The 22,471-nt window shown below is 56.5% G+C and overlaps 1 protein-coding gene across 6 annotated transcripts in view; it reads left to right on the top strand.

Annotated features, from left to right (window-relative positions):
* The first annotated feature begins 421 nt into the window (after positions 1 to 421).
* ACAP2 (ArfGAP with coiled-coil, ankyrin repeat and PH domains 2) overlaps positions 422 to 22,471 on the top strand; it is a 31,849-nt gene continuing 9,799 nt past the window's right edge. For 3 of the 6 annotated variants that reach the window (XM_083504070.1, XM_083504068.1, XM_083504066.1), the window contains exons 1-13: positions 534 to 686; positions 7,730 to 7,787; positions 8,331 to 8,450; positions 8,929 to 8,982; positions 11,007 to 11,065; positions 11,689 to 11,872; positions 12,924 to 12,968; positions 13,218 to 13,313; positions 13,764 to 13,838; positions 15,063 to 15,175; positions 16,982 to 17,002; positions 19,291 to 19,342; positions 21,481 to 21,581. In XM_083504070.1, the coding sequence (XP_083360196.1) occupies positions 634 to 686; positions 7,730 to 7,787; positions 8,331 to 8,450; positions 8,929 to 8,982; positions 11,007 to 11,065; positions 11,689 to 11,872; positions 12,924 to 12,968; positions 13,218 to 13,313; positions 13,764 to 13,838; positions 15,063 to 15,175; positions 16,982 to 17,002; positions 19,291 to 19,342; positions 21,481 to 21,581 (1,031 nt within the window). In that variant the 5' untranslated portion in view covers positions 534 to 633. Of the gene's footprint in view, positions 687 to 7,729; positions 7,788 to 8,330; positions 8,451 to 8,928; positions 8,983 to 11,006; positions 11,066 to 11,688; positions 11,873 to 12,923; positions 12,969 to 13,217; positions 13,314 to 13,763; positions 13,839 to 15,062; positions 15,176 to 16,981; positions 17,003 to 19,290; positions 19,343 to 21,480; positions 21,582 to 22,471 lie in introns of all 6 variants that reach the window. The other 3 variants (XM_083504071.1, XM_083504067.1, XM_083504069.1) reach the window with 2 other exon arrangements.

Genomic DNA, 22,471 nt, shown 5'->3' with positions numbered 1-22,471 from the left:
CTTCAATGACCATCTAGCATATATTCCACACACAAAAACTGCGGCAGTTTGTTGCGGACAAAGGACAGCTGGAGCTGGAAAGGGCCGCATCCGGCCTCCCTCCGGCCCGCAGCTGCTCAGCAGCCCGTCCTGAAAGGGGGCGGGGCTTCTGCTTCTGCCTGCGTCACTCCCGGAGAGGCGTTCCGCTCGGTTGCTAAGCAACGGGGCCCACCCCCTCCCGACGCGGCTCTGCCTGCTCCCGATTGGCTCAGGCAGGACGCGACGGCGGCGCGCGTTATGGACGAGCGCTATTGGCTCTCCGGGCTGCCCCTTATCGAGAACGGGGCGGGTGAAGGAAGCCGAGGAAAGCGCTTTGGCAGGCGGGGATTGGCGCGAGCGGTCCGCACTCTCCCTCCCCATTGGGTCGGGGAGCTGCCCCTTCGGAGGCGGCCTGCGGAAGAGACGCCTGCCGCCGGCAGCCATTGGCTGGTGCGTAGCGCCGCCTGTGCCGATTGGCCGGCGCGTGGGGCGCTGGGCTGGGCTCCGCCCTCCCTCTCCGCCCGCCCTGCGCTCCGCCCCTCTCGCCTCCCCCCGAGTCTCTGAGGGAGAGAAGGAAGGAGCGGCGGCGGCGGCGGGGGCCGAGGGGAGGCAGCCATGAGGGTCGCCGTGGACTTCGAGGAGTGCCTCAAGGACTCGCCCCGCTTCAGGTCCGGAGGGCGGCGGGGGGCGGGGAGGCCCCGGAGGGAGGGGAGGCCGGGGCCAGCCCCCCCCCAGTCCCCGCGGGCGAAGGAAGGCGAGCCCGCCGCCTCTCCAGGCGCGCCTCCCCGCCGAAGCGCCTTGCTCCCTCCGCCCGGACACAGCCTCTCGCCGGGGGGAAGGCGCCTCTCGGGGCTCCTCGCCGCCCTTCCTCTTCAGCAGCCACCCCCCAACTCGGCCCGCCAGCTGTTTTGGGACTGCAACTCCCAGCATCCCCGACCCCTGGTCCTGCTAGCTAGGGATGATGGGAGGAGTAGTCTCAAAACAGCTGGAGGGCCGAGTTGGGGGGTGCCCGCTCTTCAGCCTCGTCCTCCAGCGTGGGGGGGGGGGCAGAGGGGGCATCCTCCTCCGAGGCAGCCCGAGCCTGTGGCAGACCTTCCGGGAGTGGGGTGGAGATTGTCCCAGGCCAGGGGCTCCTTGGGGGGAGAAGAGGCCATGAAGCAGATGGGGGCCTCCCTTGCCACATTTAGCCAAGCCCAGCTGGGCTTTGGGGCTTAGGAGGACCTTCCTAGCCGACACCGGATCCTTGCGGGGCATCAACGCTCACTGGATCCAGGCATGGACAGGCTGAGTACTGTACCAAGAAAGGCCTGGGTGCTTTTTGTGGTCCTGTGGTTAAGACTTTGTCTCCCGAGCCCTGGAGGGCGTTCAACATCAGGGTGCAAATGAGAAGCATCAAAATAAGTGGTGGATCCCTTTGTCAATATAAAACTTGTAGGAATCATTGACTTCTCCTAATGCTCAAATGTTCTGATGGACATGTGACTCTTTCATATGTGTTAGACTATTTTCTAAGCTACAGTGGGTGTTTCTGTGGGTGGTTTGTTGATTTGTTTGTGTGTTTTGACTTCCACAAGCGGCATTCATCTTGAGGTCAGCTGCTCTGGAATGCACGCAAGAAATAGACCGGAACAGGCACAAATCTGTGTTACCCATCTCAACCAACCCACAGTAAGCGGTGTGGGGGTCTCGCACACCAACCAAATAACTCTACCTGATTTTGGTTTCGTCTGTTTTTGAGCATCTGGTATAAGCACCTGGTGTGTCCTCAGTTTGTGGTCTGCCTCTTCAGAAGCTTTGAAATATAGGGGAGAGAACAACTGTTAGCCCTATCTCAAAATGCTGGAAGGCAACAAGAATGTTGTCCCTTCAATCTCCTACTGCCTGCTTGGCCTCAGATGCATCCCGCCATGGGGATTCCATCATTTATGTAGGCATCTTGATGGTTTCTTTTCTCTAGTTGCCTCAGGCATCCCTGCCACTCTTTCCTCACCTTCAGTGTTTCCCATCCACACAATGGGATTTGTAATGCTGGCCTCTCCAGGGCTCATGTGTGAAAGACGTTCCTCCATTGCAATGTCATTGAATCCACTTTCAACATGTGCCTTTTCAATCAGTGACTATCACAACAAGGAAAGCAGGATAGGAAGTAGCCACAGTGGCTGGAGGGAGACCTGGGCAGCAGAAGCCACCCCCAGATGTGAGTGAGGGACCCTGGCCCCCAGCGCAGGGATTTATGTCGGCTGCTTGGATATATTGATGCAGGCAATGCCTTAGTTAGATTGCACCCCCCCCCCCTGAGTAGCAGGGTGCCTTCACAGAGCCGATGTGTTGGCTGTTATGGAGACATTTCTACCCTTAACTTGCAGGGTGTACCCACCTTTCCTGTACTGCTGTGTGCTTATTGGTCCCTCCCTTGCCAGACTGGACCACAGTGGCTCTTCTGGTCATGGAGGTTGTCTCAGATGGGTCACAGCCTGGAGCTTGAAAGGAAAGCTAGAAGGAAACACCCATGCAAGAGGCTGGCTTGTTCTGCATACGGGCGGGTGGTTTCCTGCCAGACTTCTACCCACTTCAGTATGTAATTCTTGGAATCTGGAGCTGATCAAGCTTAGCTGTCCTTTAAAATGGTTCCTTTTGCTGCTCGCGTTTGCCAAATGAATAGAGATTTCTGTCTTGCTGTCATTTTACCTGGATACAGAGAAGCAAAGATACAAAGCCGTTCACAGGGCGGCAGGCTTCTCGGGGCTCCTGCTCTGCAGGTGTGATTCTTTGTGTAAAGTTACCAGAGAAAGGGTTCAGATGGGGAACTGACAGGGAAAATGGTCTCCAAGTTTTAAGACTCCTTGAATGTGTAGCTGAAATGGAGGAAGAAAAAGGGGCTGAGAGGGTTATTTTTGCCAAGTGCTTTGAGATTTGCAGAATAAGGCAGACATAGTAGACATGCTGTGTTGCTATGCCATGATAAACTCTGGTTTATTGTGAAGGAAGCCAGCCCCAGGCACATTCATTCCTGTACCTTCTCCCAATCTGGCTTCAGGTTTCAATGAACCACTTTCGCATGGCATCTGAACCTGACAGACTACAGTTTTTTGAAGCAAGTCTGCTTTGTAACCTGTGCTTGAAGTTGGCTTGTTTGAAGGAAACCATAGTTAAGATAAACTACTATTTGTCAGATCTGGATGACGTAACAAGCTGTGTTTAATCAGAAATTGGAAGTTGGAGCTCCTTGTGGTGGCGCCGGAAGAGGAGGAGGGCTCTTGTGTGAGTCCAAGGCTTACTCAGCCTTCTTCTCATCTTAATAAACCATAGTCTCTCCTATCTGGATACAGCCCTCTTGGTCTGTTGATGAGGCTGGAGAAATCTCAGGCACCACAAAACTGGATTCAGGCAGCTAGGAATTTTGCAGTCTCCTTCCAGGCTTCGCGGGCATAACCTCAGTTTCCTTCTGACAAAGACCAGTGAAACTAGACAAGAGAACAGGCCTCGAGTTGACCCAGTTGTGCAAATGACGGATGTCAAATGCAGAAGTTGTTTCAGGGAGGGGCTCCAAGCATCAAACCCTGACCAGTGTTGCTACAGAGCAGCGCGTCAGCAAACTTTTGTTTGGATTGCAAGGAGGAGGAAAATGCTTCTTCAAAGCACTGGAAAGCAGTATTTAATCTGCCACAGCTGTAAGGCAGAGGGTGGGGATGCTTTGTAATGTGTCACTTGCCTTTCGTGCTCTAGTTCAGCGGGGGGGGGGGGGAGCCTGTGACCCTCCAAATAGTGACCCTTAGGATGGCCGATGGAGGTGAGGGAAGTTGTTGCTTGACAACATCTGGAGGGACAAAAGTTCCCTGTCCCTGTGCTAGCCCAACAGACTGAAAAGACAATCTTAATTGGCATTTTCAGAAGCATAAGCTATTTTAACTTGCAGCGAAATCCATTCTGTGAATCCCTGCAGCTTTGGGTAGCGCTCTCCTCCCTGCATTTGTCTTGCCCTCTTTTAAAGCCTTCCCAGTTGGTGCCCACCGCTGTCCTCAAGAGGGGCTCCAAGCCCTCGGGGGAGACTTTTCTGGGAGGTGCGGTAGGCAGAAGCAGAAGTGTTTTCTGCCAAGAACTACTTAAGTTAACTTGCCTTAGGATCCAAGCGTTTACTCCCAAAGATGGACCCTCTTCTTTTTATTCTTTTTGTAAATGTGTTTTACTGTTTTCAAAGAAAGAAATTAACAGATACAAACCGTACAAAAAAAATCTAGAGGCAAGTCCCATATTTGAAAACTAAGGAGGGTACGTTAACCCCAAGAACCTAACTCACACAAGCTGGGGCAGTTTCTTGGTTAAAGGGACAGAGCTTCTGCTCCACAATGCTGTGGGTGCTGCCAGTGTGTCCTTGTGCTCTTGGGGCCCCAAGGGAAGAAGGAGGCTGCTTGACGGCCAGCACATCATCCAGCCACTCCTCTGCACGACTGGAAACGGAGGTGGCTTTGCAGTTGGTTGCTGAAGCCCTGCAAATAGGATAGACCGTTTTGCAGAATACCGACCCTCCATACACTCACATGCAAGGTGTCTCTCTGTGCCCCATTTGGCAGTGCCCTCCCCCAACCCCACCTATATCTTGAGCTGCCTTAGTGCTTCAGATGCAGTGTTCTCATTTGGCAAACATTTACAGCACACAGGGCAGCCACGAAGACTAAGAAAGATCTCCCAAGCATAGGCTGGGGTTTAAACGCATGCTAGGAGCACGGGAAGCTGCCTTCTCCTGAGTTAGACCGCTTAGCTCAGTGCTGTTGACACTGGCTGGCAGCAGCTCTCCAAGGTCTCTGGCAGGGAGGCTTTTCCCAGCCCCCCCCCGGAGGTGCCATTGAGGATGGAAGCTGGACCTGTGTGCAAAGCAGGCGCTGTGGGTGGACAGGTTCTGATCCCTGGGCGCTTGACACTTGGCTCTCCTTTCTTTCTGAGAGGAAGCTGACTTCTGGCAGCCGGATATCTCTGCTTATGAGAAAGTCCTTTCGGAGAGGAGGAGAGACGGGGCTTCCCTGACCGTTCCCTGCCCCGTTCGGAGATGGAGCAATAATGACGTGCATTGGGGACCCTTTTCCATGGCAGAGGCTCTGTTTTCAATTCACTCAGGTTGCTCTTTATTGCGTACATAATCAAGCGAAATACAGTTAGAGGAGCAAGCATGGGGCGACTTTCAGTTTGATTCCTGACTGAGGGGGTGAACTGGAGCCTTTCCGGACAGGCCTTGTGTTCCCTGGCTGTTATCTGTGGAGCATCGCAGGCCAGTCTCCCTCCTGTTGCCTCCGTGGCTGCAGCATTGGTTACAATTACCGTATTTTTCGCTCTATTGGACACAGTTTTTCCCCTCCAAAAATTGAGGGGAAATGTGTGTGCGTCCTATGGAGTGAATGCAGGCTTGTCCCATAGCCACGCGCAACCCCTCCGGCAGGGAGAGGCTGCACGGGGCTATGGATTCTTTAGCCCTGCGCAGCGTCTCCCAGCAAGGAGAGGCTGCACGGGGCTAAAGGGGAAGCCAAAACAACGAGCGGGATCCAAATCCTGTGAGCGGGAAAAAATATATTTTTTTCCTTGATTCCCCCCCTAAAAACTGGGTGCGCCCTATGGTCCGGTGCGCCCTATGGTGCGAAAAATACGGTACATTGGTTTGTGTGGCGTCTTGTCCTTGGCTGCTCCTCCAGTCTTGGATTGGGTTTCTCTGGTTTGTTGGTGCCGGAGCTCCTGCCACCCCCTTGACCCCACTGTCTGCCCTTCGCCTGAGGTTTGCTCCCTGGATGCTGTGCCTGAAAAGGGTGGGGGCCTCTGTTCATAGCCAGGGGGCAGGGGATGGAGAACCAGGGTGGGAGGGAGCAGAGCAGCCCAGGGGCTGGACAACCTGCCTGCGCCCTTGCCCACAGGGGCATCAGTAGCTGCCCTCACTATATGGGGGCCACCCTTCCCAGCCTCTCCCTCTTGCCTGCCAGGGTATAGCATTCAGCTCTTACTGGGCCCTTCCCCCGGTTTTTAATTGGGCACATCTTTTGTAAGGTGTTTTGTGAGCCTATTGGGAGGACGAAGCAGGATACCAGGGTCCTAAATAAAACTTCTAAAACATTCTGCCCATTGGGGAACCCTGGTGGCAGAAAACGTTGACCTCCTTGCCGGCCTGCTCCGTTTGTTGCAGGAAAAGCAGCCAAGGGAGGGGGTGGGATGGCAGAGCTCCGCTCAAGCTGGCTCCCCTCTCCTCAGCAGGCAGTTCCTCTGGCTTTCTGTCTGCAAAAAGCCATTCAGGCAGCTACTGGCTAAAGAGGATTTTTAAACTTACCCAAGCACTGCTTTCCTACTGAAGATGCCCTCCCCCCCCCCTTCTGTAAGTAAAGAAATGTGGCCAACCATGGCTGGCATCACCCTCAGAACCCTCCTTTCATGTGTCTGGGATGTCCTCCGTTGGTTCCTGGTGCTGCTTGTGGGTCCATCTGCTCCAGTTGGTTGTTCAACGGGCTCCAGCCCTTCTGGACGCCACTGTTCCTTGAGGGAGGGAGAGCACAAACGGCTGTGGGTCAGGCCGGCCTGGGCCTCGTCACTCTTGTTAACGCCAGGCAAGAGGCACCTGCAGGTTGGCGCTTCTGCCAGAAGCATCCCCGCTCAGCCAGGTGGAGGTCCGTGCATCACGGCTGGCCTGTGTCTGGGGCAGTCTCTTTGCATGGTGTTTTCTCAAAGGAGCCAAGTGAATAACATTCACTTTCTGGCAGGCTGCTGATGCCTGGGAATAATCAGAGTCCATTTGCATAGCTCTCCAGGAACAACCTTTGCTGGATTTGAGAGGGCCTGCTTTGCAGCTTAGACCCAGATGAACACTTTGCCTCTTTCCCTGCCTCCTCCCCAATGGAAACGGTGAGAAGGGAGGAATGACCCTTTGCTTCATGGCTTTCATCCCCTCTGGCCCGCAGCTGCAGAGCCTGTCAGCTGTTTCCCGGCTGTGTGGTCCCCTGCAGCTGGACTGTGCATCCCAGTTGCAGGGTGTGTGTGTGTGTGTGTGTGTGTGTGTGAAGAGACTTTCCTGGGTGGCTCTGCCCACTAGCTGCATTCCTCACACCGATCCTACAGCTTCATGGAGATCAGAGTGTGGGGAAAGGGCTCTGTGTGAAAGGGGAATCGAAAAGGCAAGTTTTTTAAAAAAAGGTAGTCATCCTCCCTCCTAAATGGCAGGAGAGCCCTTTTCCACAAACGGGTTTGGCAGCGCCATGCCTGGAGTGGGGAGAGTGTTTCTGTGGCACCCGGTGGCAAATTGAGGTCCCACCTGGCATTGGCAGTTGCTGTTGACTCCGCTCTGTGGAGGCATCCTCTGAGAGGCGACTCGTTTTGCAAGCAGCCCTGAGTGCTTGGCTGCAGTTGTTGACACTGAAGCCGCCTTCTTCTTCTCAGAGTTGGCGTTCAAACAATGGGAATCTGGCCAGACCTAAATGGGGAAGCCAGTGCCACTGAAACTGCAGGGACTTCCAGGAGTGCCTGGAGATCAGGGCCCGAGTGCAGGGTGTCTCCCTCTGCTACACAGTCCTCCTCCCCCCGTGCCTCTTGGTTGTGCCAGGATGGAGACCCCTCCAGGGAGATCCACTGTAAGCCTTTCTGAAGTTGAACTGGCTGCTTTGTGTGTGTGGGTCTTCTGTTAGCAACCGACAACTTTCCCAGGGAGTCTGGAGGGTGTGACATCTCAGTCTGTTTCTCCTTGCAGGGCTGCTTTGGAAGATGTGGAAGGAGATGTGACAGAGCTAGAGCAGAAGCTGGACAAGGTGAGCAAACATCATCTGGGCAGTTCCACCCCCATCTTGCTCCTCAGAGGGTCCCTTAGGAGAAGGTTTGGGGAGGGAGAAGCAAAGCTCTGTTGCGTAAGCATAAATCCTTGCACTAGTGGAAGGGGGATATTGAATGCCACCCTTTAGGCCCAACTCCTAGTTGAAGCCAGTTGTGCTCCTGGAACGTGGGGGTCAACTAACTGCCAGTCAACTATTGAGGTGGGCATTGCCATGCGGATCGCAACCAGTTTCTGGAAATCGCAGGTGGGCAGAGTGGCGGCCGTTGTGTTCAGGTCCTGCTGGTGTGCTTCTCATGGGGTGGGGGCATCTGAATGGCCCCTGTGAGAACAGGAGACTGGACTAGATGGAGTCCCTTTGGCCGGATCCAGCAACAGGACAGCAGGGTCTGTCCCATCCAGCATTTTCATCTGCCAAGGTGGTCAGTCAGATGTCGGAGGAAAAGGGCATTTGCTCTTCTTTGCTGCTGTTGAGAGCCGACCAGGGCCCTGAGATAGGAAGACTCTGCTTCTTCTCTTTCAGTTAGTGAAGCTTTGCATTGCGATGATTGACACGGGGAAGGCCTTCTGCCTGGCAAACAAGCAGTTCATCCATGGCATTCAGGACCTGGCTCAGTATTCCAGCAAGGATGCCCTCGTGGAGGTAAGTGCCCCCTGCCAAGTGGGCTCAGAAGAGTTCCATATTCTGGGGTCTAGAGCTTCCCCTCGCCTGGGGAACGGGCAGGGGGGCTGTCTGCCTGGGCGCCTGAGTGGGCTTTTCTTAACCGGGGGCTGGAGGTGGAATCCACAGCCCATCCAGGGAGGAGCTGTTCCTAAGAGAGTGTAGGAACTTAAATGGGCTCCCCATTAAATATCTGTTGCTTTCATCTCCTTAAGCTAAGCGTACTTGGCTCTTCAGCCTTCAAATGGTAAATATATCTGTTAGTTCATGCTGACCCCTTGAGAGAAGTTGGAGAAGAGGAATGTTTGCAAGAGCAGAATCCCGCCCTCCCCTCCCGGCCCCCAGTGCAGCCGCAGTCTCTGCTGATCCCTTTGGGAGAGGGGCTTCCCTGCTGATCCCTGGGCAGGAATAATCTATCTGGCCTTGTTGCTTCCTCTCCCCGCCCCCCCCCCCTTTGCAGACCAGCTTGACGAAGTTCTCCGACAGCCTCCAAGAGATGATCAATTACCACACTGTAAGTTTCAGAAGTAGCTCCGCTTTTCTCCTCTATGGATTTAGAAAGCTGCTTGATAGAGATGTGAAGTTTTTCTTCCCTGTGTTTCATGGACACTCCAAGACACTTAGAAATGAAATGCCTCCTTAAAATATTTAAAATCTCTCTCTCTCTCTTTATTAAAAAAATGTGTGTTTTGAAGTCCCGATGGAGCGTGTATGACTCGGTTGTTCCAGCTTCCTGGAACATCGCAGCTCTTGGCACTCTCTCCCGGTTGCCTTGGCTGGCCATCTGGAAACTCTGCCTCCCACCCTCTTTGTCAGGCATGGGGGTGAATCTGCAGCCAGAGTCTGTGCAGGGCCTTGCACATCTTAATTTCTAGCCTCCTTAACACAGAGGCTTTGTCAGAGATAACTCCTGCAGCCTCGTGGCAGCCTGCCGAATGGTGTGGCTGATTCTTTCAGCTGCAGCAAAAGAAGGAAGCGTCCGCCATGCATCTTCCCAGCATGGGGGGAAAGAAGAGAGATGGAAGGAAGTGAGGGGCTCTTCTCCCTCCCGCCGACATTTTTGTGGCTTGTTTGCGCAGTCCCAGAGCAGGACTCTGGAGCTTAGAAACCCCAAGTTTCCATCTCTCAGTGCCCCCTTGTGGAAGGCACAGGCAGCGCTAGTGGTAGAACTTCAGTGGGGAGAGTGGCTGGACGTTGGAAGGTGCCTTGGAGCAAGAGGTGCCCAGAGAGTCCCGGCAGCGCTTTCCCAAGGCTGAGAGGGCCTGTGGTGGGGGGTTCCTGCCTGGGGCGTCCTGCACGCAAGCTGTGGTCCAAGGGGAGCCTTCTTGGGCCCAGGAGCAATGGCTTTCCTTCTGGGCCTGTTTAGGAGGCTGTGGGTTGGGGCCCTTCTTGCTTAGCCAAGTGGAGGGGTGCGCAGTGTGTGGTCTTTGAGGCAGAGGCTAAGGGAGGGAGCCAGGTGGGCCCTGGGGTTCAGCGCAGGGCTGCAGCTGCTCCTCCGGCAGGTGCTTTGCCCCCCCCCAAGCCTCAGTCCTGTTGCGCCTGCCTTCCGTTTCTGATCCTATTTGGGAAGGGGGAAATCCAGGGCCCATGAAAGGTGGGGGCTTTATGTTCTTTTTTTTTTTTTTTTTTGCTGTTCAGTCACCTGAAAGATGTGGGTCCAGCTGAAGGGGCTCCATTGGAAGAAGGAAAGGAGGAGTGAGGAGAGGCCTTGGGAAGCCTTGAATGTGGGGCTCCTCCACTTGAGCAGCTTGCAGAGCCTTGGGCATGGGGGGGGGGAAGCCAGTACTGGCAGAGTGGGGCTGGGTTGGGGGTTCACTGGGCTGCTGCAGCAGAACTGCTGGTCCTTGGCGGGGGTAGGCCTTTCTCTGGCTGGTCTGTTGAGTCATAAAACTATTCCTGTCCTCTCTTTTGGTCACTGAATGAGGCCCCCAAGGTGGCTTATGGCATTATAATCCTACAGTAGCAAATGCTAAAGAGCGAGCGTCAAATGATGCTAAAGAAAATGAGCCAGTGGGGAGGGGTGGGGGGTCACAGTCCCGAGATAAAGCCGACTGCCTAAAGCCCTCCAAGGCTCATGGAGCCAGCCGTGAAGGTGAACATTGATACTGTGTGCTGAAAAATAGTTCTGCAGCCAGTGAGGTTGTTCAGGAGCTGCTGAGCGATATTCCCTTTGGCAAGTCCTAGGCACTAACTGGGCAGCTGTGTTCTGGACCAGTCACTGCTGGAGCTGTCTTCAAGGGCTGCTCCATAGGCAGCCCATGGCAGTAGCCTAACCTGGATGCCAACAGTTCATGCATGGCAGAGGGCAGGCAGCCTCTGTTATTTGTACCTTCTCTGGCTCCATGGTGAGCTTGCCGTATAATCTGAAATATCCTTTGAGTTTAAAAAAGAAAAGGGAAAGGTAGCCAATCGCAGAAGCTCCTTCTCTGGGATCTGTTGCCTGGGGACCCTTAGAGAACTGGGAGGAAGAGGAGGCTAGAGGTGCTGGGGCCTGGAGTGCCTTTGAGCCTAACTCTCCAAGCATTTCCTCCATTTCAGATCCTGTTTGACCAAACACAAAGATCAATTAAAGCGCAGCTTCAGACGTTCGTTAAAGAGTAAGTAAGACTTGTGCTTAAAGCGTCTTGGGGGTGGGGGGGTCAGGCTTCCAGGAGGAGCTGTAGGCCAGCTGGACTCTTGAGTAGAGGTTGCATATCTTCAAGGTTTCCTCGTCACTTGGACATGCAGGTGGTGCAGGATCTTGCCTTACCATGGAGTTTTCCCAAGACTTCTGATCCTGGAGAAGAGGCATCCCCAAACTCGGCCCTCCAGATGTTTTGGGACTAGAACTCCCATCATCCCTAGCTAACAGGACCCGTGGTCAGGGATGATGGGAATTGTAGTCCGAAAACACCTGGAGGGCTGAGTTTGGGGATGCCTGCTGGAGAAGAAGCAAACGCTTTCCTGCAGTGGAAGCCAAAGCCCAGCCTGGGTGGGGCTTCCTGTTTGCTCCTCTGCTGCTCCTGAGCCACGATGGAAGTGCCAGGCCTCATTCTGCTGAGCCCCCTCACTTGCCCCCAGGTAGGCACTCCTGTGCCCGCTCTCTCTGTCTGTTGTGCCCTCCCCGCCCATGAAGCCGTCTCTGCATTCAGCCCCAGTTCCCCTGTGGAGCCGCCTGGGCGCTGCTGTGCTGCGAAGGGCGGCTGATGGAGGGGAGCCCTGTGTTTCCCTTGCGCTCTAGAGATATCCGAAAGTTCAAAGATGCCAAGAAGCAGTTTGAGAAAGTCAGCGAAGAGAAGGAGAATGCCCTGGCCAAGAACGCCCAGGTCCCACGGACCAAGCAGCACGAGGTGGAAGAGGCCACCAACATCCTGACGGCCACCAGGAAGTGCTTCCGCCACATCGCTCTCGACTACGTCCTGCAGGTGGGCCGCCCTCGGGGCTTTGGGAAAGGGCCAAGGAAATGTGTTGCTGCTTCTAGGGGACTCTGGGGATGGGGCTCCTCTGGCAGAGATGGGGCTGCATCAGGCAGAGCAGAGGTCTTGCTTGGCTTAGCAGGAGACCCGGAGGCAGGCGGAGGCAAAGCCCAGGGCTGGCAGTCAGGCCTTGGCTGTGGGCGGGTGAAGGCTCTGAGCAAGTCAGGAGAAGCTCAGCAGTTACCTCTCGTGACTTGGGTATTCTCCATGAAGCCCCCCACTGCTGGAATTGGCGTGGGGAGGGGTCTTTGTGGAAGGCTCGCCAGGGGCCAGAGCTGGTGCTGCTGGTGGAGAGGCCTCCTCCACTTTCTCTGAAGTTGGCTGTTCCTTGGGTTCTGGGCTGTGAGCAACACCTCCAGGTGAAGTAGCCCACTGAGCCCCTTCAAGAAGCCAGGATAGGTGGAAGGACAGTGGCAGGGTGAGGAGAGCCTTGGGAGGGGGGTTCTGCCTTATTTGGCTGCCCTGGTTTATGGATTTCTTTGTTCCTGATGTCCAGAAAGAGAAATGTGCTTGTTTAAAAAGTAGCTTTGACTGTCCTTCCCAAAGTTAGTTGCCCTTCTAGCAGCCTCACCTTGACTGGTGCAGGAAGAGGAAGCTGGAGCGTGTCTGGTGGTTGAACACAGGGCTTTGGAGACGCAACCATGGGAAAGGGAAGGGTCACTTCAAAGCAGCAGAAGCGAGACCCAAGTGGGGAATCCTCCCTGGCTTAGCTGGAGAGAGCTCTGGCTTGGAGAGGAGTCAGGCCAGTCCTCTTGGGAGGCCAATGAGCCACCCGCCTTTGCTGGAACTCCGGTGCTCTGGGGTTGCAGACCCAGCGGGTGCCCTGCAAACAAGAAGCGTCCCAGGTGCAACGGGGGCTTGAGCTGGTCTTGAGTTTCCCATCCTTCTGCTTGTTTTGTGACTCCTGCTGCCAGCCTTGCGCTGCTCCTGCAGAAACTTCTAGCTCTTCCTTCCCACGCTCTGTTGCCGGCATATTGACAGGATTCATTTTGCCCCCCAGATTAACGTTCTTCAGTCAAAGAGGAGATCAGAGATCCTAAAATCGGTAAGCTTCTCATGCCCCCGCCAGGAAATACTGCAGGGTTGGAACTGATGGGCGACTGTGTCCCTGAGGGACCTGGGTCTGGGGCCAGGCTCCGCCCTGTGGGAGCTGCTGGAATGAGCGGCTGTTTGCGTGGGGCCAGTTTTGCCAGGTGTAGGAGGGCAGAGGGAGGGTGATGAGAGCGTGGCATGGAGGGCGGAGCGTGAGGGATGCTGGAAGCCCCCTGAGACCTGGCCTCTTCCTCCCTGCCAGATGCTGTCCTTCATGTATGCCCACCTGGCCTTTTTCCATCAAGGCTACGACCTTTTCAGTGAACTTGGACCCTACATGAAAGACCTTGGAGCTCAGGTAGCGACTGCAGTGGGTGGCTGGGTCTCTCTCCCGGGGACGGAGCTGGCCTTCATGCTCTCTCCTCTGGCGGTGGAGCAGGGCTCTCTCCTCCTCCTCCTCCTCCTCCTCCTCCTCCTCCTCCTCCTCCTCCGCTGCTGCTGCCGTGAGAAGGGCTGGCCGGGCAGCTGGCTCTGGAGCGGCTCAGGCGGCATGAGTCATCCTTTTCTCCAGCCGGCCCTTGCACTGCACCAGCCCCACCGCGGGTCCCTGGCACCTTGGCTATTCTGGGAAGCCAACTCCTTGGAGCAGCAGCAGGAAGTGGGCAGGCCCTGCCCAGCCTCAGGTCGGGAATCTGGCAGGTAGGCTGCCAGGGGAGGGGAGCACCCTGGCATAGCGAGCAAGGCGCCCCACCTCTCGGGCCCTGGAGGTACAGGAGCCTGCACTGCCAACTCTCTCCCTTTCTTGCAGCTTGAGAGGCTGGCTGTAGATGCTGTGAGGGAGAAGAAGGAGATGGAGCACAAACACTCCACCATTCAGCAAAAGGTACTGCAGGGGACGCAGGAGGCAGCCAGTCCACCCGCTTGGTCTCTCTCTTCCGGCTGCATCGAAAAAGTTTTCCAGTGTGCTCCCGCTGCCAGCAGGGCTTCCAGGGCACTCTCCCAGCCCCAGCTGCCCAGGGGGCACTATGGGGAGGGAGAAGCCAAGGCTGCCCAGGTCCTCTGTGGATGACCACTCTGGCCCTCCAGTGAGGCCAAGGTGGCCGCCTGCCCCTCGGCGGGACCAGTTTCTCCAGCCGCCAACGGAAGCCATCTCTGTAGAAACAGTTAGGCTCTTAGAAGGTTGTCACATGTGTTGAGCTGGACTGGGTGCTGTTTATTTTTAAATTTAGGAATTGCCTTTTACATATTTGTCAAGGCAGTTTACAAACATAGCTAAAAATAGTTTTAAAAGCAGTACAACAACCCCTCCCCAGAAAGAGTCACAAAGAGGTTTGAAAACAGCACTATTATTATTGCTTCTGAGTCTCGGCCCTTGAAAATGTAAGTAAGCAGCCCATTCTGAAGCTGGTCTTGGGAAGACCAAGGCAAAAGAGAACCAAAGAAGTCCAAATATATCTTCTGTACCATGAAAATAAATAAAAACAGTATTTTAAAGGAGAGAGAGGGGGAGAAGTCCTAGTGGCTGCTGCGTTTTGGGGGGAAGTCGGAGGGGTCCCCTGCCTCTCCGCTTTCTCAGGCAGGATTCTGCTTTCCCGCGTGATGGAGCTGCAGATCCCTGGGACTGTGCGCTGCTGAGAGCTGCTTCTGGAGACCCCAAAGGGACAAACTCTGGTCATCTGACTCAGGTGGCCGCCTGCCTCTGTCCACCCACTTGACCCAGGAGCTGCCACTCCAGTTGGGTTCCGAAGCAACTTGTTGAGGCCCCCAGTTCTCCTTCCCTGCCCAAGGCAGGGCTGTGCAGGATTTCTTGAGTTGTGGGGCTCAGCTGCCCCACCATCTCCCCCACAGCTGCCCTCCCATGTCAGCTTGCAAGGGGAACCCTAACAGCTTGCCCTAGAAGGGCAAGCAAGATAGGAAGAATTAAGCCTTCAGGCGTGAAGAGTCTCCGCTGTTCCTGCCGCCACCAGAAGGGAGACTGGCGCCCCATCTGCTGCCGCTCACTTTCCACTTCATGGCAGACTGTCGTATTTTGGGGTGAGGGGGACCGGCCTGGGAGAGGTGCCCCATCTTGCTGCCCTTGTTGAGCAAGGTGCCTCTTTTCTGCCAGGACTTTGCCAGCGATGACCCTATGCTAGAGTACAATGTGGATGCCGCCAGTGGCGTCGTCATGGAAGGCTACCTCTTCAAGCGAGCCAGCAACGCCTTCAAGACCTGGAACAGGTACCCGGCCTCCTCTCTGGCCTCCTCCTCTTCCTGCTGCTACCACTGTCTGTGGCCTGGGCTGGGCTGGGCTTTGCTGTCTGCTCCCCCAATACAGGCTGCTCTCTTCCCCTTCCCACTTGTGGCTCTCTGGCCTCTGAGGCAGAGGCATCACCTACTGTCGCCTCCCCTCCCCACAGGACTAATCCCTTTAACAGCACACGGAGGGGGTCACAAATTTGCACCCCTAGTTTTGCTGTCTGTGAGCTTCTCTCTGCTGGGTTTTTTTGATCATCATGCATTTTCCTGCCCAAATCCCCTGTTAACCATCATCAATGGGGAAAGGTGGGCCTGGAATGGTGGGTCTGCGGAGTGCAGGCTCCCTAGGAGGGTCAGGGTGAGGTCACAGCTCCCGGGGGGGGGGGGAGGTTTGCTGCACTGGCTCATCTGCCACCTTTCAGTGGGAGTGTGGCATTACCTGCCAAAATCAGATGGAGGCTGTGTGTGTCGGCTTGGAAGCTGCCCTTGAGGCCATGCCGCCCTCACCCACCCTGCTGGCTGCCTTGCGTTGCCCTTTGACCCTCAGCTCAGAAATAAGGAGAAGAGAGGTGGTGGGGCCTCTTCTTTCCCCCCATGAGATCTTCTGCAGCTTGTTCTTTCCAAATGGGACCGTGCCCGTTCCCTGCCCGCCTGCCCCAGTCCATGCTGCCAGAGTGCTCCTGCCTCTTGGATGGGCACTGGTTTCCCTGAGCCAAAGGAGCGTGCAGGACCCTCATGGAGGCCTCATCTGCTGCCAGGTGCCAACGCCAGCGTCTCCCGGCGTGTCCTGCCCCTGGGTCATGTTTTCTTCCTTGTCATGCAAGCAGCAGGGGAGAGTCTGCCCAGCTCCTTGCCTGGTGGGGATTTTAGTAAAGGAATGAATTGAACTCTTTTCCCTATGGGGGTCTGGGTCAGCCCTTTGCCAGGCTGGCAGTGAGCTTAAAAGTCCAGATCAGGCCTTGTTGGGAAAGAAGCCAGACTTGGGCCTTGTTCTGCGCTTGGTGTGTCCCTTCAAAGGGTCAAGCAGGGGCTGTTTCTGAGCTCTGGCCTGGCAAGTGGAGGGCTCTCCATGGTGAAGGAGTGGCTCTTGCCTTGCCCATTGCGTCCTTTGCAAGATTTCCAACCTGCCCTTTGCCACGAGGTTCCAGGAATATCTGCACCTTTGAGAAGCATGGGTGCCTGAGCCCTTTGAGGTGTGCGTGGTGGCTTTGCTCCTGGGGGCAGCAGGGTCTACTGGGGAGAGGGCTGCCTTGAGGGTGGAGGCCTCTCTCCAGAGACACCCGCCTGGCACCTGCCTTCTCTTCCCGGTGCCAGCCAAAGAGCAGCTGAGACAGAATCCCAAGTCTGCTTGGTCTGGTGTCATCTTACTTCCTTTCTGACTTTATTACTGTTCTGCTTTGTGTTTAGCTCTGTTTTAATTGTGTTTTCCTTTTACGTAAGCTGCCCCTGGGATTCCTGTTGGAGAGGAGGGGGTGTCTAGATGTTTCTTTAGTTGCAGAGAATTCCCGCATTTTCTTTCCTGTGTGTGTCTTGGAGGGCTCCAGGTTGCGGCAGCTCCCTAGCCGCTCCCCGGGGTTCCTTGGCTGCCATAAGATGGCAACAAGAAAGAGAGAGAGGCCCTGTGGCTTAGCCCTCCCTCCCTGGGTCAGCTGAAATGGGGGTGCCTTGCTTCCTCTTCTGCTCTGCTCTCTACTTATTTGTTTGCGGGGGGCTTTGTTTCTTTTTAACATGTTCATTTCTTCACCTCCTTTCCCCCACCTAACCCTCCCCATTTTCTCCACCTGACAGGAAAAAGCCCGATGGCATCAGGTACCAGCCAGATTCCGGCATCCTCTCCCTTTCCTCCTTCCTCTTCCTCTTTGGCCCAGCATGCAAGCTCTGAATCTAACCCTTAACCCTTTTCGCTCCAACAACTTGCAATGGATGCCAAACCACGTGTCTCCATCCCCCTCTGGAGTAACGGCCCCTCCTGCTGCTGCTCCATGGCTGAAGCAGGTTTGGTGGTTTAGGATACCCCCCCCCCGCCCCGGGGTATGAGGCTGCCCTTTTCTGTGATGCAAGAGGGGGCTGGCATTTGGTAGCTGCAGTGGGTCATAGTGCTGTAGGCTCCGCCTCTGAGGAGGGGCTTCTCTGGAACCAGCGGGAAGCTGGCTGGGGGTCTCCAGGGACCCTGAAGCATTTGCCAGCTCCACAGCCGGTGTTGTGCCCTTTTCCATCTTGGCTGCTGCCTCCCCCCCCCCCCAGCAGTGCAGGATGACTTCCCCACTTCCTTCTCACTGCTCAGATCCAGGGGGCGCAGCCCTGGGGTTAGAGTGGAGCTCCGGGGTCTCTGGGTTGCCACGAGGGGCTCACTTCCGGCTTGCTCTTCCAAAAGAAAGGTTTCCCTCTGAGGCTGAGTGAGCTTCTGGCCAATGGCAATGGAATGGGGGTCCGGGGAGGGGGGAGGCTGCAGTGATGCCTCAAGGTCTCCCAGCTGCAGCTCCTGCTGCACCTCCCCCCCCAGCCCCAGTCCTTGCAGCTGCTGACCCAGCTCTCCTGGCCACAGCGGAGGGGTGGAGGTAGACACCCATTTGAGGGGCAACCCAAACATGGAGTTAGTTGGGCTGCAGCCTCTGGACCAACCCCAAGGGGAGCCCCACCTCCAGCACATGGCAGCAATCCAGCCATGACGCTCCCCATGCTTGGACAGCTGTGGTCTAGCTATTTGGATGTGGGTCCCAGCACTGGATGAAGAGCAGTCACGGCCATCTTTGTAGCACAGCAGCAGCATCATGCGATGCTCATTCCCCAACAGATACATGTGCTCTCTCTCTCTCTCTCTCTCTCTCTCTCTCTCTCTCTCTCTCCAAGGCTGACCAGGGTCTGGTGACTTCCCAGCAAAACAAGGGGGGCAGGGAGTTCTGCTACAAACCAAGCTAGAGTCCCACCCCCTCTTGGCTGGAGGGTCCCTCTCCCGACTGGCCCCACAAGGAAGGAAGCCTGTAGGCCTGCCCCCTGCCCCCCTGTCTTTCCTGGCAGCTGTTCTGCCTTTTGCCCCATTGCACATTGCCCCCCCCCCTTGCCTTCACCCCCAGGCATGGAGGACCTGCCTTCTTCTTCTCTGTCTGCCTGGACTACATGCTTGATCTTACTGCTTTCTCCTCCAAACAGCAAACGTCTTGGTGTGTTTTGAAACGCAGCCGTCTTAAATCTGGGCTGATGATTAACCTTGTGTAGGCCTAATGTCTGGAGTGTTGCTTTGGAATAATGAAGTGTGTTAAGACAAAGTGGAACGTGGCGGAGAGTCTCGCACTGAGCCTCCGGGGGCTTCACTTGCTCTCCTCTGGGGCGTTGCCAGGGCTCGATCTTGTTTAGGTGAGAGCCGCCTCTGGATTGTGGAGCGGAGGTGCAGCATTGACCAGAACTGCCCTACTCAAAGCCTGCAACTCCCACCGTTATTATTTGCCAGGCAGTGCAAGGATCTCCCCAGCTTCAGGAAACGACGATGTAGGGGTCGCCTACCATCTTTGTAGGGCAGACCTAGAGGCCCTTGCTGCTCTGGTGCTTCAGAGGCTAGGTGGGGGCAGGCTTAGGGGGTCATCTTGGTCTTTTTCCTGTTTTCTTCTTTTATTTATTGCATTCCTATCCCTCCCTTTTCTCCATGGAGCTCAAGGGGACATAGACAGGCCTCCTCCTCCTCCTCCTCCAACTTGGAACAAGTGGGAGTCAGACATCCAAATCCCCCCAGGAGCTTCTCTTTCACCTGGCTTTGGCTCTGCCCCATGGCGGCCATGCCCAGAGCCCTGGCCTGAGCTGGGCACTCTCCCCCTCCTTCCCTGTGCCTATGAAGAGCAGGTGAGACACTTTCAATGCGCAAAACACTCTGACAGCTCCTGTGCCGTTTGTCCCCCAGCCACCGTAGGCAGAATCCCCCCCCCCGTGACCTCCTGAGACCCCCTCCCCCCAGAGCCAGGCCCCGTGCTCTCTGTCTTTGTGGACTGGGGTGCTGCTGCCGGGGAGGGTTGTAGCTGCTGTGTGCCCAGGTCCTCTCTCTTCCTGGCTCCCCGGTTCCTGCTGCCAGGAGAGGGCTGCTGATTTTGCTCCCTTCGCTTGTGCAGGCGCTGGTTCTCCATCCAGAACAATCAGCTGGTCTACCAGAAGAAATTTAAGGTGAGTCCTGGGGAAGCGTGCCTGGGGAGGGGGGGCTCCAAAGGCTGGGGAGGCAGGAGGTTGGGACAGATGGACCACTGGGATGGAGTATGGCGCTTACTTGGGGCACCCAGCCATTGGAGGGGCCCTGCCTGGCCTTCAGCTGCCTTTTCCTCTCCTCCCCAGGGCGAGGGACAGGCAGTGGGGCCGCTAGCCCAAAGCCCAGGGGAACAAAGTGGGGGACAGAGATGCCTGGGGCTTTGATGGCCCAGGAGAGATGCTTCTCCCTGGACTGCTTGGGTGTGAGATGTGGCTGGAGATGCTTTGGGCTCGGCAGGCAGGAGGGGCCCCAAAGGAGGGGTTCTGACCCCCATGCCTTGGGGACTGATTTCTTTGGGCGCATCCAAGGAGAGCTGGGATGCCTTAGGACAGTGTTTCCCAACCACTGTTCCGCGGCACACTAGTGTGCCGCGAGATGTTGCCTGGTGTGCCGCGGGAAAAATTAAAAAATTCGAAAGATTTTTTTTTTAAAGTCAAATTTTCGATTGGGGCGCCGTCACTAGATGACCCCTGGGGTTCCCTCCCTCCCTCCCGCTCTGCGCCTCCCTCCTCCTCCGGGGAGGCCCTTCCTGGCTCTCGGCCAAGGCTTGGCGGCTGCCACTCACTCACTCGCTCGCCCACCCGTCCCTCCATCCCTGCACCCGGCCTCTCCCCCTCCGTCCCCGGCGTGGGGGCCGCCGGGATCCGTAGTCCCCTCGCCCTTGGGCTTCGCGCCCGCGCGGGGTGCGCGAACTACATTTCCCAGCGTGGCCTGGCGGGCCGGGCGTTTTGTTTGAAGCGCTCTTCTCCCGGCCATGGAATGAGCGCAGCGGCAGCGGCCGGGCGGGCAGGGGCTCTTCTGCGCAGACCCCGGGCAGCCTGCCTGTGCCCCCGCGGAGATCGGGCGGCAGGATGGAGCCCGGGGATCCCTGCGGAGGCGGAGCGGCGGAGGCGGAGGCTGCCCCCCAGGTAGGGCTGCGTCGGGGGGGGGGTTATTTTTGCAATGCTGCATCCGCACCGGAGGGGACGCATCGGAGCACGGGGAGACCCCTTGGCGGGCGTGCAAGGCAATGCATGCGTGCAGGCGTTGCATGGAGTGCAGTGCAATGCAATGGCAACGCGGCGCCCTGCATGCATGCATGCAACTTCCACCGGCGCTCCGGACTAGGCAGGTGAGGGAGGTCCCCAGTGGGCGGCAGAGAGAGCCGGGAGGGCGAAGGGGAGCCGGGGGGGGAGCAGCGCTGCTCCCCGAGCCGAGCCCGGGGGGAAACTTCGGCGTCATTGCGCCGGGTGTTGGAAGCGGAGGCTGGCGGGGGCCCCTCACCTGCAAAACCTGGTCGCCTCTCATATATTTCGTGCATTGCATTCATCGCCCGCTTTCTCCTCCAAGGAGCTCCCGGGGGCACGCGTGGTTCTCCCCGTGTTATCCTCGCAACAACAGCCCTGTGAGGTGGGTCAGGCGAGTGGCCCAAGGGAGCACCCAGGGATTGTCCTGGCCAGGTGGGGTGATTTGAATCCTGCTCTCTGCCCGGTCTTCGTCCTCATTTAGCCCCCACATGTGCATGACTGTGCATGACTGAGGTTTTCCCCCCTCGTCTTGGCTATGGTGTGAGTCTGTGCTGTTAATTAATGGGGTTCTGCCTTCGGAGAAGATGAGCCAGCCCTCAAGGAGGTGATTATGTATTTTGCTAGCAATTCATGTCCCTCCCGGCGTGACGCTGCGCGCTGACGTCACGGGGCTGTAATGGTGGTGTGCCTCGAGATTTTTTTCATGAAACAAGTGTGCCTTTGCCCAAAAAAGGTTGGGAAACACTGCCTTAGGAGACCCTCAGGCAGCCTTCATCCGTGGGGTGCCCTCTGGGCGCTGCCATCCTCCTTCTCCCATCACAGGAGCAGAGGAAGCTGCCTTAGGCCAGTGGCCGGACTTGGTGTATCTGGCTGAGCCTGCCCACACTGACTGGCAGCAGCGTCTCTCCAGGCTTTCTGGCAGGGAGTTTCTTGCAGCCCCACTGGGGACTGAGTGTGGGCCCCATGGAGCTGCCGGGGCCCTTCTCTCATTTCTGGCCAGAGGTGTTCCTGGGTGAGCTTCCCTCAGGCTTGGCCTCCTCCTTTCTCCCCAGGATAACCCCACGGTGGTGGTGGAAGACCTTCGGCTCTGCACAGTCAAGCACTGCGAAGACATTGAGAGGCGCTTCTGCTTTGAGGTCGTCTCCCCAACCAAGTAAGGGGGCCTTGGAAGGCAATGGGAGAGGCGGGGGGGCCCTTCGGATGATGAAGCCAGAGAGGCAGAGAATAGCCGAGGGTGGGGTGGCTCTGGGGGGCAGAGGGGCCAATGTGGGGGGAGAAGCAAGGGGGGGAGAGGACAGATAAGTCAACCGTCGTCATCTAGGCTCCTCATCATCACTCTTCTAACTTTTGGTGGGAAGGTTCAGTGAATAGTTGCCAAAAAGTGAAATAAAATATATTCTAAAACAGTTAGCTGATAACTCATATTAGAATAAGATGCCATATCAGGTTTTTTTTGTTTCAACATGTTTAAAATAGAAATTGGGCCCAAATTTGGTTTATTTTAACTATTTGGGCAAAGGGGCGGAAGCTGCCTTTCCCCCTCCTCCTCTTCTTGTCACTTGGCAGGCAGTTTTGCTTTCTTGGGGGGGTTGGGAGGCCTGTCTTGGCTCCCCTGGTCCAGCTTCCTGCCACCCCAAGCTGGGAGCGAGGGGGAAGGCGGCAGCTCAGGGGCAGAGCATCAGCCTTGCTTGCCGGAGGTCAGTCCCCTGAGCTGCCTCTCCTTGTTCCTGAGGCTCAGCTCTGGGCTGGCTGTGCCAGGGGGCCTTGGCAGAGGTGGGCAGGAGGGGTGTTGGTGCGTGTGGACTTGCCCGGCCATCTGGAGGCTCCTTCACCAGTCCTTGCTTGGGGACTCTGGAGCAGCTTCTTGGGGCCCTCACGGACATAGACCCACGTGGCTGTCCATGCATGAGGGTCCTGGCTACCCATTCAGGGCGCTTGATGGGTGGTTGGGGGCTTGCAGGCACGGTTGGTGCGAGGCAAACTGGCTCTAGGTGTGCTCAGCACCCACCCACCCACCCACCCACCTTCCTTCCTTCCTTTATT

The sequence above is a fragment of the Podarcis liolepis genome, assembly GCF_965112155.1.
Source record: "Podarcis liolepis genome assembly, chromosome: 5".
Lineage (NCBI taxonomy): Eukaryota > Metazoa > Chordata > Lepidosauria > Squamata > Lacertidae > Podarcis > Podarcis liolepis.
This window is presented reverse-complemented; position numbering and strand designations above follow the sequence as displayed.